General features: G+C 38.8%; 2 protein-coding genes across 2 annotated transcripts in view; one reads left to right on the top strand and one right to left on the bottom strand.

Moving 5' to 3' along the window:
- LOC120610957 (olfactory receptor 1J1) overlaps positions 1-17,863 on the bottom strand; it is a 149,093-nt gene that overhangs the window by 112,333 nt on the left and 18,897 nt on the right. The window lies entirely within an intron of this gene.
- On the top strand, positions 11,202-12,325 carry LOC120610965 (olfactory receptor 1L4-like). The gene has a single exon (XM_039873303.1). The coding sequence runs from the start codon at positions 11,217-11,219 to the stop codon at positions 12,150-12,152; it is 936 nt and encodes a 311-aa protein (XP_039729237.1). The 5' UTR covers positions 11,202-11,216; the 3' UTR covers positions 12,153-12,325.

Below are 17,863 nucleotides of genomic sequence, written 5' to 3'. Positions count from 1 at the left end.
TCTATAGATTCAATGCACTCTCTATCAAAATACCAATGGCATTTTTCAGAGAGGTAGAACAAACAATCCTAAAATTTATATGGAGACATTAAAACCCCCGAATAGCCAGGGCAACCTTGAGAAAGAAGAACAGAGTTTTAGGTATCACACTACTCGATATCGAACTATACTACAAGGCTACCGTAATCAAAACAGCATGGTACGGGCATTAAAACAGATACATTGCTCAATAAAACAGAATAGAGAATCCAGAAATAAATCTACATATACACGCTCACTCAATATATGACAAAGGAGGTAAGAATATACAACGGGGTAAAGATAGTTTCTTCAATAAATAGTGTTGGGAAAGTTGGACAGATACATGCAAAAAAAAAGAAGCTGGACCACCTTCTTACACTGTATACAAGAATAGACTTGAAATGGATTAAAGACTTAAATATAAGACCCGATATCAAATTATAAAACTTCTAGAAAAAAAACACAGGCAGTATACTCTCTGATAGTAGTAACAGGAATTTCTTTTCAGATATATCTTCTCAGGCAAGGGAAACAAAAGAAAAAAATAAACAAATGGGACTGCATCAAATTAAAAAGTTCTTGTACGCAAAGGAAACCATCAACAAAACAAAAAGACAACCGACTGGGAGAAGATATTCGCTAATGATACATCTGAGAAGGGGTTAATATCCAAAATACATAAAGAACTTATACAACTCAACAACAAAAAAACAAACAATCCAATTAAAAAATGGGTAGAAGACCTGAACAGATACTGCTCCAAAGACGAAATAAGGATGGCTAATAGACATATGAAAAGATGCTCAAGGTCGCTAATCACCAGAGAAATGCAAAAACCATAATGAGATCACCTCACATCTGTCAGAATGGCTATCATCAATAAATCAAAAAATAACAAGTGTTGGTGAGGATGCAGAGAAAAGGGAACCCTCATACATTCTTGGTAGGACTGAAAATTGATACAGCCGCTATGGAAAACAGCATGGAGGTTTCTCAAAAAATGAAAAATGGATATACCTTTTGACCCAGTAATTTCACTTCTGGGTATTTATCCAAAGAAATACCAAAACAATAATTCATAAAGATCTATGCACCCCAATATTCATGGTAGCACAATTTACAATAGCCAAGATGTGGAAGCAACTTAAATGCCCATCAACAGACGATTGGATAAAGAAATTATGGTTCATATATTCAATGGAATATTACTCAGCCATTAAAAAAGTTGAAAATCTTCCATTTGCAACAACATGCATGGACCTAGAGGTTATTATGCTGAATGAAATAAGTCAGATAAAGAGAAATACCATATGGTTTCACTAATATGCAGAATCTAAGGAACAAAAAGAAACTAATCAAAAACAGATTCACATACATAATGGACAACTTGGTGACGAAAAGAGGGGAGGGGGTTGGGGGCTGGGAGAATTGGTGAAGGGTTAAAGAAGTACAGATTAGTAGTTGATAGGTGGTCGTGGGGATGGGGAGCACAGCAGAGGAAATGCAGTCAGCATTAATCTGATGGCTAACAGAAGGGCCAGAGAAAGAAGGAAGCAACTGGGGGGATCGTTTTATGAACTATACAGATGTTTAACCAATGTACCGTATACTTAAAACTAATTTAAATAACTAAATTTTTAAAAGTCATAAAAGTATTAAAATAAAAAAAAAAGAATTGAGAACTCAGACACATTATGCTAAATAGAAGATCCTAGGCACATGTAGAACAGTTTCAGTTTTAGGAAGCAGCTTAGAAATTTTTAACTTTTCTCTTGCCAGAATCCTCCCTGAAATGTGCTTTATAACCTGAAGAAAGCAGTGTGTATCAGTCAGGATAAGCTAGGTTCTGCTGTGGAAACAAACCATCTCAAAAATCTTTGGCCATTAAATCCAACGTTTTTCTTATTCGTTCTGCATGTCCACCATAAAAAAGTTTATGGGTGCTGCTCACTATACACACACAGGGGCCAAAGCTGATGGGGAAGTCACCATTATAAATATTAATCGTCACTCTGTCAGGAGCTGAGAAAGCCTCTCGAAGACATTCTCTCTGACAACTAAATACTCTGGTCCAGAAGTGACTCACACCACTTATGACCACAACTCATTGTCCACAACTAATCTCATGACCCATTAAAACAAAATGGAGCCTGAGGTACAATCCAACGATGTATCTGTAAAAGGGAGAGTCAGAAGTATTGGCGAATGGTGATAACGATCATTATATGATTCTAATGACTCAAAAATACATAAGTGATTTTGTTGCATAATCAATCCTTCCCTGATTATATTATTATCAATAACAATAGTAATAATGTAAGATATATACTCTCTGAAATCTTTTTGTCTCTGTAATTTTATCAAGTTTTTACAACCACCAGCTTTCATGGATCCTAAGCTCGTGGACGGCAGGATCTGAAGCTGAATATTAGTGTTGTGGTCTTAAATTATAACAAGAAGTTTATAGCAACCTAGTGGAACGCAGAGACACCTAGGGACCAATATCAGTGCCCTATTATTACTGTCACTATGTCCTCTTCCAATTATCACAAAGCAACCAGGTATCCACGACACAAACTCACTTTGCAGCAGCCTTCCCATCTGTGCAGGCACACCTGGCTCTCTCCACTTCCTCCCTCCGAGCATTTGCTTTGCGGGAGGCTGGCCTAGACGAGCTGGCCCCTCTCCACGGCTCTGTTTACATGCCGTACTTTCCTCGTGCTCACCTAAGTACAATACTCCACTTTAGAAAGTGACAAATGCCTGGCACATATTAAGTAAATTCATTAATTACAGCTTCTAGTAACTTATAATGTCAATTAGGCCCTTTGGTCCCAGGACACGTAACATTTGTTTAGTGCTGGCCTCACTCTGCCATCAGCCCCGTACTCCTTCTTCTTGGCAACACATCGTCATTAAGAATTCAAGATCTTTCACGTGTAAGCCTACAGATGTTCCTGAACGTTAAGACTAAACAGAATCCTAGATAATAAGACCATGAGATGGCACACTGAGGTGAAGAGTGACCAGTCTGGCCCTCAGGTTAGTCCTAACCTTCTGAGTCAGAGCTATCGTGTTGTCTCTGTCAGAATAGGAGGCAAATCCCACAAGAAACATGAGGGCAGGTAGTATCTGGGGACTTTTTTGAAAGTTTTGCTATAAAAACAATAGTGCCCAGAAGTTAACTTAGGAAACTGCTAATGAGAATAAAATAAATCCTTTCTAAAAGTAGATATAATCAGAGGAAAGCTCTAAGCATACACATAAGACTCCACAGAGACACGCCAAGGAGCACACCGTGTACAGAATGGACACACATGTGCATAAACACACATACACATACACGTGCACATGCATGAACACATGTCTACCCCTGCTTCTCCATGCCCCCAATTCCCTTCCCGGGTATGAGAGGCTACACCTCTGGAGCCCAGGTCCCCACAGGCTCCTGGACACAGAGCTCAGTGTGGCATCAGTAACGTTCTCCTCTCATGGGAACGCTGCAGGGCCAAAGCCCCAGGGCTCTGCCATGCTGGGAGGACCATTCCTCGGTCTCCCTTCCTATCATCGATTCCCACAGTAGGCAGAGGGAAGGAAGAACCAGCACATTTCTGAAGCTGCATCTGCACTGTAAGCAGCCTCCTTTCTCAGAGACTCGGAGCCTGATCTCCACCCCCTGGCAGGCCCCAGCCCTGGTCAGGACCCAGGATCTCCTCTGTCAACCCACAGGTAGGCAGGCTGAGGGGTCTTTGGGATTGCAGATTGTGGGGTCGACATCTTAGTGTGACCTTCTTCCATTTTTCTAACCCTATCTTCCTTCCTCCTCCATCTCGAAAGCCAGGAGACATTGCCTCTGTCTCTGTTTTTCCCTCTCTGTCCGTTTGATCATACATCACATATTTTTTGGAGAGTTTACTTTGTGCACGGCACTATTTCACCCTTAAAGTGCACATCCCACATCCTGCAACCCCAGTGCCACAGCTAACTCCTCCAGGAATCCGGGTCAGCAGAGGAACAAGGAACAAGAGACTTAAGATAATGCAGGGGTTAAAAGCACAAGCTCTGAAGCTGGACTCCACCCCCATCGAGCTCTGTGGCCTTAGGCAAGTCCCTGCACTCACCTCTACCTCACTTTCATTACCCATAGAATGCGGTCCTGTAAAGACTAAACGACCTGATGATGTATGGAACTTTCTCAGAGCAGGGTCTGGCATGTGTAAGCACCACGTAATTGCTAGCTATGACAGTACCACGGTTGGGAATATACAGGGAAAGGGCTGATGAAGTGGGTATCTCTAACAGGAGACATCTGGGTGGGGCACTGCTAGCTCAGCAGAAGAGCACAAGAGACTGTGTTCCAGCAGATGCCCTCCTTTGAGCCCCTCTGGGGGATCAGATGGAGACCATAGCTACACTGAGACAGAAGGAAGGCAATTTTTTACAAAAGAATTCCAATCGGAATATTTTAAACGTCCATTTGCCTTGGAATCTAGAACTGAGTAGCTGGGAAGAGTGACGTAAATATCTCATCTAACACCAGCATGAAAACTAGGCAGAAAGGAGAGATTTCAGAGAGCTGAAAATTGGAAAACCCAGGCTGAAAGGGCCCTGCAAACCTAAGCACGACACACCTGTTCATGGAGGCTAATACCTCTTTGTCTTACTGCAGGAAGTGGGAAAAGGTAGACGGGGCAAAGCTAGGTTTCAAAACATCTGGACCCAGGAGAGATTCTAAGGTCAGATATTTAAGCTGCCAAAGCACAGAGTTGCTGTTTCCTCAGACTCTGACTGAGCTGAGGACGAAAATCTCCTGCAACCATTTCTGTTGAAGGCAAGGAAAACAGGAGAACATATGGCTTTGTGGAATGGGTGGCAGATGTGAACACAGGAAGGGAAGAAATGGAAACGATCCCAAAGTGTGGGACCAAAGGATGGACGGAGTAGGAAGAGTGGGTCAGAGCCTCTAACTCTTGGCAGTTAGAGTCCTTTGGCTTGCAGAGGACACTCCAGCTTAGTTCTCTACACATGCATATGGTTCAAGGAAGAGGTATGATAGAGGAAATTAAAACACACAATTTGAAATCAGACGCAGCTGAGTGTGAGCCTTAGATAAACCACTTGCCGGCTATGTGACTCTCTGAATTTGTCTCTTTATCTATAAAGGGGTGTGACAATGCTACTAACATCATAGTGCTGTTGTGAGAATTAAATCAGACAAGTGCTGAGCACAGAACTTGTCCGACAACCGTTGGCTGAACTTTCTTCCAGTTTAGTCATTTCTCAGCTGTCCTTACTAATTCAAGGCACCGAGTGCATGGATGATGGATAGCTTTCCACCAGGGTATTGCCTGCCGAGCATTTTTATATCCTGTCTAGAAAATGCATTCTGTGATCCAAGTTTGTATTCCCTGGTTTCAGGTGGGCTGGTGGCTAGAAGGGGCCTGTCTAAGTGAAGACGGAAGAAAGGAAAAACCAACCCAGGATGATACATATCCACAAAGTGGAATTTCTAATGGAGAAAGTCGAAAAATATAGTAATCGTCTAAATTTTCTGTCTGTCGAGGAATGGAATAAGCACCTTTACAGGTGGGATAGTGTGATTTAAAAGGCTCAGAAAGGCTTCCAGTCACTGCTGGGTTTTCTCAACCACAAACTGATGACAAGCTCCATTACTAAATGTCATTGTCTAGCTTACTGTATAAGCAATAATACTAACCACCTGTAAAAAGCTTTACAAAACTTTCACTCGACTGTCATTTTTTTTGGCCAGTAATGCAAAATGCTTTATTACTAACCATAATAACTTTCATTTACATAATGCTATAACATGCAAAAATGTTTGCCTACATTATCTTATTTAAATAATCAGTAAGTGGGGAAACAATGTATGCAATTAATAATAAGCTTATAAAAGCACATTTTTCAATCAAGCTATTATAATTGTGCTTTTGAAAGAAATGAAAAGTGCTTCCATTTTTACTCTAAAACTAACTGTGAATCAACATCCCATGCTTCTTCTTAATCATCACAAAGACTTGATAAAGGATCATCCTACCTAGGTGGGTTGTACGAAACCAGTAGCAATGGAGAAGAGAGGCTAAACATTTGGGGAGGGGGCATAGGCACCTCATTTCCGAATTCCAGTCCTCTCATTTACTAACATGGCATTTTTCACATCGAAATCCCAGAATGAGCAAGATATGTAATAAGCTGGCATCAGCTATCACATGTTTGCCTCCTGTAACTGTGCTCTGGAGCAACGAACGTATTTCAAGTAAGTGGACTTGACTTCCGCCTGTGAGACTGCATGACCAAATGCAGTCAAAACCATTTCATTCTTTTCAGCTCTACATTTGAAAAGTATTCAGGGACAGCCAAATGGACATGGTTCTCTTATCATTATCTATGTAACATAAGTCTGCAAACATTCCAGGCTCTGCAATGCTTCCTCTTTAAAAAAAATAAATAAATAATAATAATAACATTGTTGAGGTATAATTGATATACAAAAAAGAAAAAAAAACTGTACTTATTTAATGCATACAATTTGATGTGGTGAGGGTATCACAGGTACATACATACATATGTCAACTGTCATCTGAGCCTCTAAATGATAGGAGCAGGTGGGGCAGAAAGTAGAGCCCCCTCCATCATTTCCATGAGTACGCATTGAGCTGAAATGACTTGCCCAAGGCATGAGAGAATACACAATGGCATCTGATTCAGCTAAATCGGAAGGAGGTACCTACTGCCCCTGAGAAATATGACATAGACCTGGGGAATTCCAGGTTCAAGCCCAAAGAGGATCAGATAGCCCTTCACCACTAGAGAAAAAAATGGCCCAGGAGTTAAGGAAATGGGGAAACGAGGGTAGAGAGTCAAAGGAACACACTGCCCAAGAATGGCTGAAGGGTGGTTGGCTCAGATTAAGATTATCTATTAAAATTTTCAATGTTCTTTAACTTCAACTCAGCATTCCATACCTCAGAGTATATTCTATACCACAGAAACTCTCTTATAAGTGCAATTTGATGTGCAATATATAGAGAGAGTGCAATAAGTGCTATATATATATATATATATATATAGAGAGAGAGAGAGAGAGAGAGAGAGAGAGAGATCCACTGTAGCACTGTCTATGGGAGAGATAAAGCATTTTGAATACAGGAGGCACATACATGGTATCTGATGCCAGATAATTACATATCTTGCATATCCTGGGATTTCCATGTGAAAAATGCAATGTTAATGACCCCATCCTGAATACACTATGTGTATAGATCTATGTAGAGAAAAAGAACTCTAAATATGCACACATCTCTCATTCTCTAAGAAGTGGCATTACAGAGAAAATTCATCTCTTCTATAAATAAACACATGTCCATTATTTTAAAATAAAAACAATAAATTTAAAAGCTCAATATAGAACTCTTCCACTTCATCCCTTCATTTTACTTCAGAAGGAAGTCAGGCACACAGAAATACACACACCGAACAACACGTAAAATAGATACCTTTCTTTACAAAAATAGGATTATTTTTATACATTGTTTTGCAACTTGCTTTCGTCATGTAATAAAATATCAGAGACAGTAGTGTAACAAGGATAACATAGCTTAGCAATAAATAGCTTCCACTCTGCCTTCAGAGCGCCCGAATTAAAATCCCAGCTCTATCACTTACTAATTGTGAAATCTGGTTACTCAACTTTGCTAAATTCTATTTCTTTATCTGCAAAATAGGGATAATTAATAGCATGTATCTCCTAAGATTTAAAAAAATAAATGACGAAAGACATGCAAAGCACTTAGATCAGTGTGTGTCATAAATTGAGTGCTAATAAATGGTGGCTAACGTTAGCCCACTTACTTCTTTAGAGACGGTGTGACATCGAGTAATGAGAATGCACTATAAATTATTTTAAATTGTTTAATAATTCCCCTATTTGTGGATATTTAGGTTGTTTCCTCCGTGGGTTATTTTATTTGTTTGTATTGTTGGTTGGGAATTATAAGCTGTACTACAATAACACTGTGTGTACACATCTCTGTGCTACACGTGTTACTATTTTTAAAAGACAGACTTCTAAAAGTAGAATTGCTAGATAAAGAGATGCAGACTTTCAGTTCTGATAGAGACTACTGATAGAGTCTATTCTGATTACTCTCTCACTTTAAGTGATGTAAAGGTCTTTTCCCTTTAATTATTGTCCAAACATGTATTGACAATCTAATAAGTTAAAACTATATTTCAGCCTAATTATGTTTTCTGATTACCAATGAGGTTGAACCTCTTCTCATATGCTTTCTTTGGTAAATGTGTTACAAAAATGTTCTTTGAGTCCACAGTTTATATTTCAGTTTTACTTATTGTCTCTTTTGGTATAATTTTTAAAATTTTAGGTATAATATTTAGTCATTCTTGCCTCTACACTTTCCTTCTTGGTTGGAATGTCATCCCCATCCCAAGACCATACAAATATGCCCCTCTATTTTTGGTTAATACTTATTTTATCATTTGCATTTTTTACTTTTAGATTATTTATATGGGTTTTATTCTTCTATGTGGGTTAAAAAGAAATCTAGCCTTACTTTTTCAAAATGTTCAACCAAGCTCCTTATCAGTTATTTAATATTCTTTCTCCATTGCTACAAAATCACCTTTCTCATATATTAAGTTCCAGATAGATCAAGACATATATACATGTATAAATACAGGTAGGTATGCAGAATTCGTTATGTTGGTCCATTGATTTGTTTTTCTCTTTGTGTACAATTATCTTATTGTTTTTCATTATTATGTGCTTTGATTTTAAATTAGAAAAGTTATCTATCATTATGCTAATTTTTTCCAAAATTGTCTTGTCTTTCCTTAGCCATTTACTCCTCTACATGAATTTCGGAATGACCTTCTCAAGTCCAATTTTACGGAAAAACCCTTGCAGTGTTATTATAAGTGCACTGAATTTTATTAGTTTGAGAATTTACTTGTTCTCAGCTTTATTGAGATCTAATTGACACATAACATTGTATAATTTAAGGCATGCAATGTGATGATTTGATGGACGGAAATGTTAAAAATGATTACCACAGGGTTAGTTGACACCTCCATCACTTCACATAATTACCCTTTATATTTTGTTAAGAATGTTTAAGGTCTACTCGCTTAAGCAGAATGGTGGTTACTGGAGCTGTGGAGTGGGGGAACTGGGAAGATGTTGTTTAAAGGTACAAACTTGTAACCAGTAGACAAATAAGTCCTAGAAATCTAATGCGCAGCACAGTGACACAGACAATACTGTACTATAAACTTCCAAGTTGCTAAGGGACTGCATCTTAATTGTTTCCACCACAAAAAAAAAAAAAAAGAAAAGAAATGATGATTAGATGACGTGATAAATGTGTTAGCTAACACTATGCTGGTAATCATATGACAGTAGATAAATATCAGATCGGCATGTTGTACACCGTAAGCTTACACGGTATTATGTCAATTATATCTCAATAAATAAATAAATTTCCACTTCCTCACCAAAGTTCAAATATATAATAATACAGTTTTGCTAATTTAGCCGCCAGGCTCTACATCAGATCTCTAGAACTTATTCAAATGATAACTAGAAGTTTGTACCTTTGACAGACATCGCTCCGTTTCCCTCATCCTCCCACCCAGCCCCCAGCCTCTGGCAACCATCATTCTACTTTCTATTCTATGAGTTCGTTTTTTGAGATTCAGCTATAAGGGAAAAAAAAACCTGAGAGTTCCGGTCAAGATGGCGAAGTTGAACAGCAAAAATAAATAAATAAATAAATAATAAAATTCTGCCATTTGCAACAAAATAGAAGAACCTTGAAGGCATTATGCTAAATGAAATAAATTGGACAGAAGGACAAGCATCGCATATCACTTATCTAAGAAAATTATCTGACATTTTTACATATTGAGTTTTCCTTTTCTAGGAGAATGCTACCTTCATTTCTTCAGATCATCCTTTTGTGTTGTTATAGTTTCTTCATGTAGGTCTTCCTCATTTGTTTTCTCCCCTCTCAGGTTTATTCTTAAATATTTTTTAGGTTTTCTTGCCGTCGTCAATGAAAACTTTTTCTCCACTTTTCTAATCCAAAAAAAATTAATATTTCTATATCTATTTTCTATCTGGCCACTTTGGTGAAATTTTCATGGTGGAATAAGCTTTCAGATCCTTACCTTTGATTTTCTAGATAGATAACCAAGTCACTTAAAAGTAAGGCCAATTGCATCTTTTCTGATAATTATACTTCCTATTTCTTTCTTTTCCCTTTTTCATTATCTTGAACTACCAACTTGAGCAACGGCGCTTCATAGTAATAACGGCGGCCAACATTGCCGGGTCTTTTCCAGGATATCGTTGGAAATGGGACTCTCGCACATAAAAGTTTATATCCCAGTAATTTTTAAATGTGTAGAACGAAGACTCGATAGATGTTTAACCATAACGTTTAATGCATTTAAAGAATTAATATCAGTAACATAGGCTATACACGACGGGACTCCAACGTAAGTGGCATCTCTAAACCACAAATATAATTTAAGTGCTCAGATCATGTTAGCCAAACAAAAAATGCTTAAATAAACATTAAGCAGGTTTTGCTCAGAAAACTTCAGAAGTCTCATCTGACTTCAGTAAATGCCAAAGAGCGCCGATTAAATCGCATGCTCGCTTTGTCCTATTTCCACTACAAACACCACCACCTCTGGACCTAAGAGTCGAAGAGGATCCTGAGGAGAGGACCTCATTCATGGAAAGACTTGTACAAAATCATCTTGGTTAAAAGTGGGAACCAGCACTTTGTTTCCCTGGGAAAAAAAGGAAATAGAAAAGAGGCTAAGGAATCGATCAGGAAATGATCTAAGAAGAATCTTTAAAAAAAGAATTGAGAACTCGGATGCAGTAGGCTATACAGAAAGTCCTAAAAGCACATGTGAAATCATGAGTTTTGCTTTTAGAAAACCAATTGGAATTTTTTAACCTTTCCCTTGTTCAATTTTACTTCCTGTTTCTCTATAGTTTCTTAACATAATTATTCTTTAAAATCCTGACAAATAGCAGTGGGCTATCTTATAGGCTGGAGGACAGAAAAGAAACTGTCTTAATCAAATTCTCCTTCACATTTCTCCCAGTGCTTCTCCAGACCCTCTCCAGGAAGCCAAGACGCATGGAGATTAGGAACCACACCAGCAGCACCGCAGGCTTTATCCTCCTGGGCCTCTCTTCCAACACTCAGTTGCAGAAACCCCTCTTTGCCATCTTTCTCATCATGTACCTGGTCACCGTGGTGGGGAATGTACTCATCATCCTGGCCATCCGCTCTGACTCCCGCCTCCATACACCTATGTATTTTTTTCTCAGCAACCTATCCTTCATGGATATCTGCTTCACCACGGTCATCGTGCCAAAGATGCTGGTGAATTTACTGTCAGAGACAAAGTCTATCTCCTACGTGGGCTGCCTGGTCCAGATGTACTTCTTCATGGCCTTCGGCAACACGGACAGCTACCTGCTGGCCTCTATGGCCATAGACCGGCTGGTAGCCATCTGCAACCCCTTCCGTTATGACACAGTTATGAACCCACGGCGGTGCCTCCTCATGCTGCTGGGTTCTTGCACCATCTCCCACCTGCATGCCATGCTCCGTGTGCTGCTCATGTCCCGCCTGTCTTTCTGTGCTTCCCATATCATTAAGCACTTTTTCTGTGATACCCAGCCTGTACTAAAGCTGTCTTGCTCTGACACGTCCTCCAGCCAGATTGTGGTCATGACTGAGACCCTGGCTGTCATTGTGACCCCCTTCCTGTGCATTCTCTTCTCCTACCTGCGAATCATCGTCACCGTGCTCAGAATCCCCTCCGTAGCCGGGAAGTGGAAGGCCTTCTCAACCTGTGGCTCCCACCTCACCATAGTAATCTTATTCTACGGCAGCGTCATCTATGTGTATTTTAGGCCCCTGTCCATGTACTCAGTGGTGAAGGACCGTGTAGCCACAGTCATGTACACGGTAGTGACACCCATGCTGAACCCTTTCATCTACAGCCTGAGGAACAAAGATATGAAGAGGGGTTTGAGGAAATTAAGGGACAGAATCCACTCCTAGAACAACAACAAGGTGAAATGTTGTTCCATCCCAAGATGGCATCATTGGGAGATGACCTAAGAGGTCACAGGTATCCGCATTCCTCAGTATTTTTCACATGGTCGCCAAAGAAGTCACAAGAGGTAATGTTCAATGACAGTAAGAACACTGCCCTAGAAGCTCGAACACTTGGTTTCTACCAATGACCTTGACCACATATATGTTCAATCTCACACTAGGCACTACTAGAAATGCAGATTTCGGCAAAACCTTTTCTGCCACATCTAGAGGGAATCAAGCTATCTCCAAATACTTCTCCTGTGTGTTTGGCATCAGCTGGTCCTCAAGGAATTGTAATGTTCCATTTGTTTTTAGAATAAGAAATTATACTGCTTTGGTAGGGAATGGAAAAAGACTCTTTGAGGAACGACCTAAGACGATCCTTAAGGACTGGTTGATTTCAACAGAAGAAAGTTAATTAGATGAGGAAATGGGCAGAGCATCCCAAATAGTGGAAACAGCCCAAGCGGGTAGGGGCAATAAATATTGGATTATTATGAGGACAGGGATGACCCTGTGAGGCTTGTTCCATTTGAGAGTAGGGAGAATAACACTGGAAAGACAGCAGAAGCTATAAAGCAGCTGACACCCCAGCGACACCAAAGTGTCATCACAGCATGAATACTCAGCACTCGACTCCTCTTCCCTTCGCTCTTAATTCTTTCTCCCTGCACATGGCCAGAATCCTCCCTGAAACGTGTTTTACATCCTGAAGAAAGCAGTGTGTATCAGTCAGGATAAGCTAGGTTCTGCTGTGGAAACAAACCATCTCAAAAATCTTTGGCCATTAAATCCAAGGTTTTTCTTACTCGTACTGCATGTCCACCATAAAAACGTTTACGGGTGCTGATCACTATACACATGCAGAGGCCAAAGCTGATGGGGAAGTCACCATTATAAATATTAATCGTCACTCTGTCAGGAGCTGAGAAAGCCTCTCGAAGACATTCTCTCCGAAAACTAAATACTCTGGTCCAGAAGTGACTCACACCGATTCTGACCACAACTCATTGTCCATAACTAATCTCATGACCCACCCAAACAAAATGGAGCCTGAGGTACAATCCAACGATGTATCTGTAAAAGGGAGAGTCAGAAGTATTGGCGAATGGTGATAACGATCATCACATGATTCTAATAACTCAAAAACACATAAATGTAACTTTGTCAATCCTTCCCTGATTATATTATTGTCAATAACAATAGTAATAATGTAAGATATATACTCTCTCTGGAATCTTTCTGCCTCCATTATTTCATCAAGCTTTTACAACCACCAGCTTTCGTGGATCATAAGCTTGTGGACAGCAGGACCTGAAGCTGAATATTAGTGTTGTGGCCTTTAGGATATAACCAGAGGTGTATAGCGACAAGGTGGAACTCAGGGACACCTAAGGCCCAATACCAGGGCCCTACTATTACTGTCACTATGTCCCCTTCCAATTATCACAAAGCAACCAGGTATCCACGACACAAACTCACTTTGCAGCAGCCTTCCCATCTGTGCAGGCACACCTGGCTTTCTCCACTTCCTCCCTCCGAGCACTTGGCTTTGCGGGAGGCTGGCCTAGACGAGCTGGCCCCTCTCCACGGCTCTGTTTACATGCCGTACTTTCCTCGTGCTCAGCTAAGTACAATACTCCACTTTAGAAAGTGACAAATGCCTGGCACATATTAAGTAAATTCATTAATTACAGCTTCTAGTAACTTATAATGTCAATTAGGTCCTTTGGTCCCAGGACACGTAACATTTGTTTACTGCTGGCCTCACTCTGCCATCAGCCCCGTACTCCTTCTTCTCAGCAACACATCGTCATTAAGAATTCAAGATCTTTCACGTGTAAGCCTACAGATGTTCCTGAACGTTAAGACGAAACAGAATCCTAGATAATAAGACCATGAGATGGCACACTGAGGCGAAGAGTGACCAGTCTGGCCCTCAGGTTAGTCCTAACCTTCTCAGTCAGAGCTATCGTGTTGTCTCTGTCAGAATAGGAGGCAAATCCCACAAGATATTCTGTCACCCTTCAGAAACATGTGGGCAGGTAGTATCTGGGGACTACTTTTGAAAGTTTTGCTATAAAAACAAGGGTGCCCAGCAGTTAACTTGGGAAAATGCTAAGAAACCTTGGTAGAAATAAAATATATTTCTTCTGAAAGTTGAAATAACAAGAGGAAAGGTCTATGCAGACCTTCTGAATGCCTCGGTCGATTGGGTGAAACGGTCCTCAGAGTCCTTGGAGGAGACCAGGATAGTCCATGACGGCCTCTCGTCCCACCGTATACACACCTTGGAGGCTGGTTGAACACAATAGTGGAATCATTCCGGAGGCGTGTCTCTTGGTGAGAAGAGAAATGTGTTGGGTCTTTCTATTTCAAGCTCATTAAATCGATGTAAATGTTAGAGATTTTTCTCAATATGAAACTAAGACAAATTTAGTTTCTTGAACGTATTTTACCTGTTTATCAGTGTGAGTGACATCAACTGGGAAGGGTCTAAAACATGAAAGCTGACGAGGGTCTAGGAAAGAGTGTTGGGTATTTCTGACATGGAAGAGTTGGATAGGGAGGGTTTTAGCAAAGAGGACTAAAAAGGAGTAGCCATGTAATTCATGAATAGGAGTTTCAAGAGGCACTGGATATTAATTGGCATCAAAATATGGAACATTTAAGCAAAATAAGCTTGGGAGATTGTCCATTGGCTTTAGTGACATGAAGGCCATTGGTGACACTGGTAATGAGGTCGCAGTGGAGGAATGGAAAAAGAGCCACATTGGAGTAGGGTAAGAAATCGGTTATGATTCTTACATTAACAATGAACAATCTGAAAAGGAAATTAAGAATACAATCTGATCAGTCATATCAAAAAGAAGAAGTCATTGAGAAATAAAGCTAACCATGGAGGTGAAAGACTTACACGTTGTAACCAAAAACATTGGATAAAAGTACAGAAGACCCAAATAAATAAAAAGACATCCCCTGTTCATGGACTGGAAGACTAAGTATGTTAAAATGCCCGTACAGTCCAATGCGATCTACAGGTTCAATGTGATTCCTATCAAAATTCTAAAATTCAAATGGCATTTTTAACATAAGTAGATAAATTCTAAAATTCCTGTGGAATTACAAAGGACCCCATACAGCAAATACGATCTTGATAACAAAGAACAAAGCTGGAGGCCTCACACTTTATGATTTTAAAATATATTACAAAGCTAATATAATCAAAACTATTTTACTTGCATTGAGTTAATGAAACAGAACAGAGAGCCCAGAAATGAACCCAAGTATACAGGAACAGCTTATTTTCAACAAAGGCGTCAAGAATTTACAATGAAGTAAGGATGGTCTTTCCAATAAATGGCGTTGGGAACACTAGATCTATCCAGAGCAAAAGAATGAAATTAAACCCTTATCTTACGACACTCCCCAAAATCTACTCGAAGTTGACTAAAGACTTACATGTAAGACCTGAAGTGATAAAACACTTGGAAGAAACTTAAAGGAAATCTATTGACATTAGTCTTAGCAAGGAATTCTTGAACATGACACTAAAGCATAGGCAAAAAAAACTAAAAAGCTTTTACAAAGCAAGTAAAACAACCAATGGAGTGAAAAAAAGGCAACCTAGGGAACAGGAGGAAATATTTTCAAACCATATATCTGATAAGGGCTTAATCCACAAAATATATAAGAAACGCCTACGACTCAATAACAAAACAAAAACCCGACTCAAAAATCGGCAAAGGACTGGAATAGACGTTTCTCCAAAACGGACATACGCATGGCCGGTGGGTATATGCAAAGATGCCGAATATCACTAGTCATTAGGAAAATATAAATCAAAACCACAATGAGATGCCCCTGAGTGTCCCAAAGACCCTCTCGGGGGATTCGTACTTCAAAATTAATTTCATAGTATCGCTAGGATGCTACCTGACTCTTTCACTCTCATTCTCTTATGAGCAGACACTGAAATTTTTCAGAGGCCATACGATGTGCAGTATTATTGCTCTAATGGCTAACAGAATGGAGAATGTATATTCTTGTGGTTTTTGAGAATGTCCTAAGATAATAGGTTTAGAATGTCCTAAGATAATAAAATGCAAATATGTGCATTTGCAGACATTATTTCAGTTTGTTATCAGTACTTCTACTGTGATTTTGTTAACTTTGTTTGTACCCACTGTGACCTCTATAACCTCTTTATGAGCTAATAAAGTGATATTTTAAAATCTGGTATTTTTCTTGGACCTACATGAAACTCAGTAAGAAAAACACTTTGTTATCTTGTTCTACCATAATATTAATATTTTTTATTTTTTCAAAACTTCTCTAAATTTCTAATTTTATCTAAATCTCATAATATTTTAATTTTTAAATTTTAATTATATTATTCTAAAATTTTAAATTTTGCTTATATTTTTCTTATACTTAATTTTTCTTATCTTTAACTATTAATTTAATAGTTAATTATGCAATAATTTAATTTAACTATTAAATATATTTTATTTAACTATTAAATAATTTAATAGTTAAAATTTTAATTTTCAAATTTTAATTATATTTTTCTAAAATTTTAAATTTTGCTTATATTTTTCTTATACTTAATGGATACTTTGCTTTAAAAAGGAGATAGAAAAAGTCATTCTCTCAACACACAGATGCACTATTTACATTTAAAATTACTAAAACATATGAAACTGGCATATTACAAAGTTCTCCAAATCAAGAAAGAGGGAAATCTACTCCAAAGAAACTGGGCAAACCCGTAAATGAGAAATAAAAATGGCAAAGCTGTCTTTTCCTTTGCTTTACGAAAATGTTTACAACTATGCTAGTTAAGTTGTAACATCATTTCAAGGTCAATTGTTCAGAGTTTGAAGTGAAAGGAAGTGAATATTTTAAACATGGACAGGACATTAGGAGCACCCTGTGAGTCAAAAATTGTATGGTTATTTTATTACAATTACCAAAAGAGTCAAAAATTGTTTTTCGTAGTCTTTCAAACTGGAAATGAGAAAGCCATTAAAGCATCTCACAGGTTAACCAATCATACTGCAGTGGCTGGAGAGCCGCAGAACAATAATAGCTGCAAGACATATCAATCCAGTCTCAGTGGACATTACTGTATGCCCGCTGAATGAAACATCAGCAAAATATATCACGGCACTGCGGTTTTCTGATAAAGTAACTCATCGAATTGAAGATTTGGTTGCAGTCATTAAGACTGAATTCATATCTGGACTGCAGAACTACACTTTAGCCTTAAAAATGGATGAATCGAATGTGCTACAACATGGAGGAATCTTGAAGATGTTATGCTAAGTGAAATAAGCCAGATGCAAAGGACAAATACTGCAGGGTTCCACTTATATGAAGAACTTAGAATAGTCAAATCCATAGAGACAGAAAGTAGAACGGGAGCTGAAATGAGGGAGCAGCGAAGTGTTCTTGCTTACTGGGTATAGAGTGTCAGCATAGGATGATAACAAAGTTCTGCATGTGGATAGTGGTGATGGTTGCATTTCAAAATGGCTAAAATACTAAGTTTTATGTTATGTATAGTTTTTTTTTTTTTAAAAAGGTTTTTCTTTAATAGATGGATGAATAGGTGTGGCTGTATCAGCACCAACTAATCGACAAAGAAAAGCTTTCACGAGATCATGGGA

Source organism: Pteropus medius, unplaced genomic scaffold (assembly GCF_902729225.1).
Source record: "Pteropus medius unplaced genomic scaffold, Ma_sr-lr_union100, whole genome shotgun sequence".
Taxonomy (NCBI): Eukaryota; Metazoa; Chordata; class Mammalia; order Chiroptera; family Pteropodidae; genus Pteropus; species Pteropus medius.
This window is presented reverse-complemented; position numbering and strand designations above follow the sequence as displayed.

Coding starts and splice junctions, on each gene's coding strand:
- LOC120610965 (XM_039873303.1), top strand. CDS start 11,217: ATGGAGATTAGGAACCACACCAGCAGCACCGCAGGCTTTATCCTCCTG.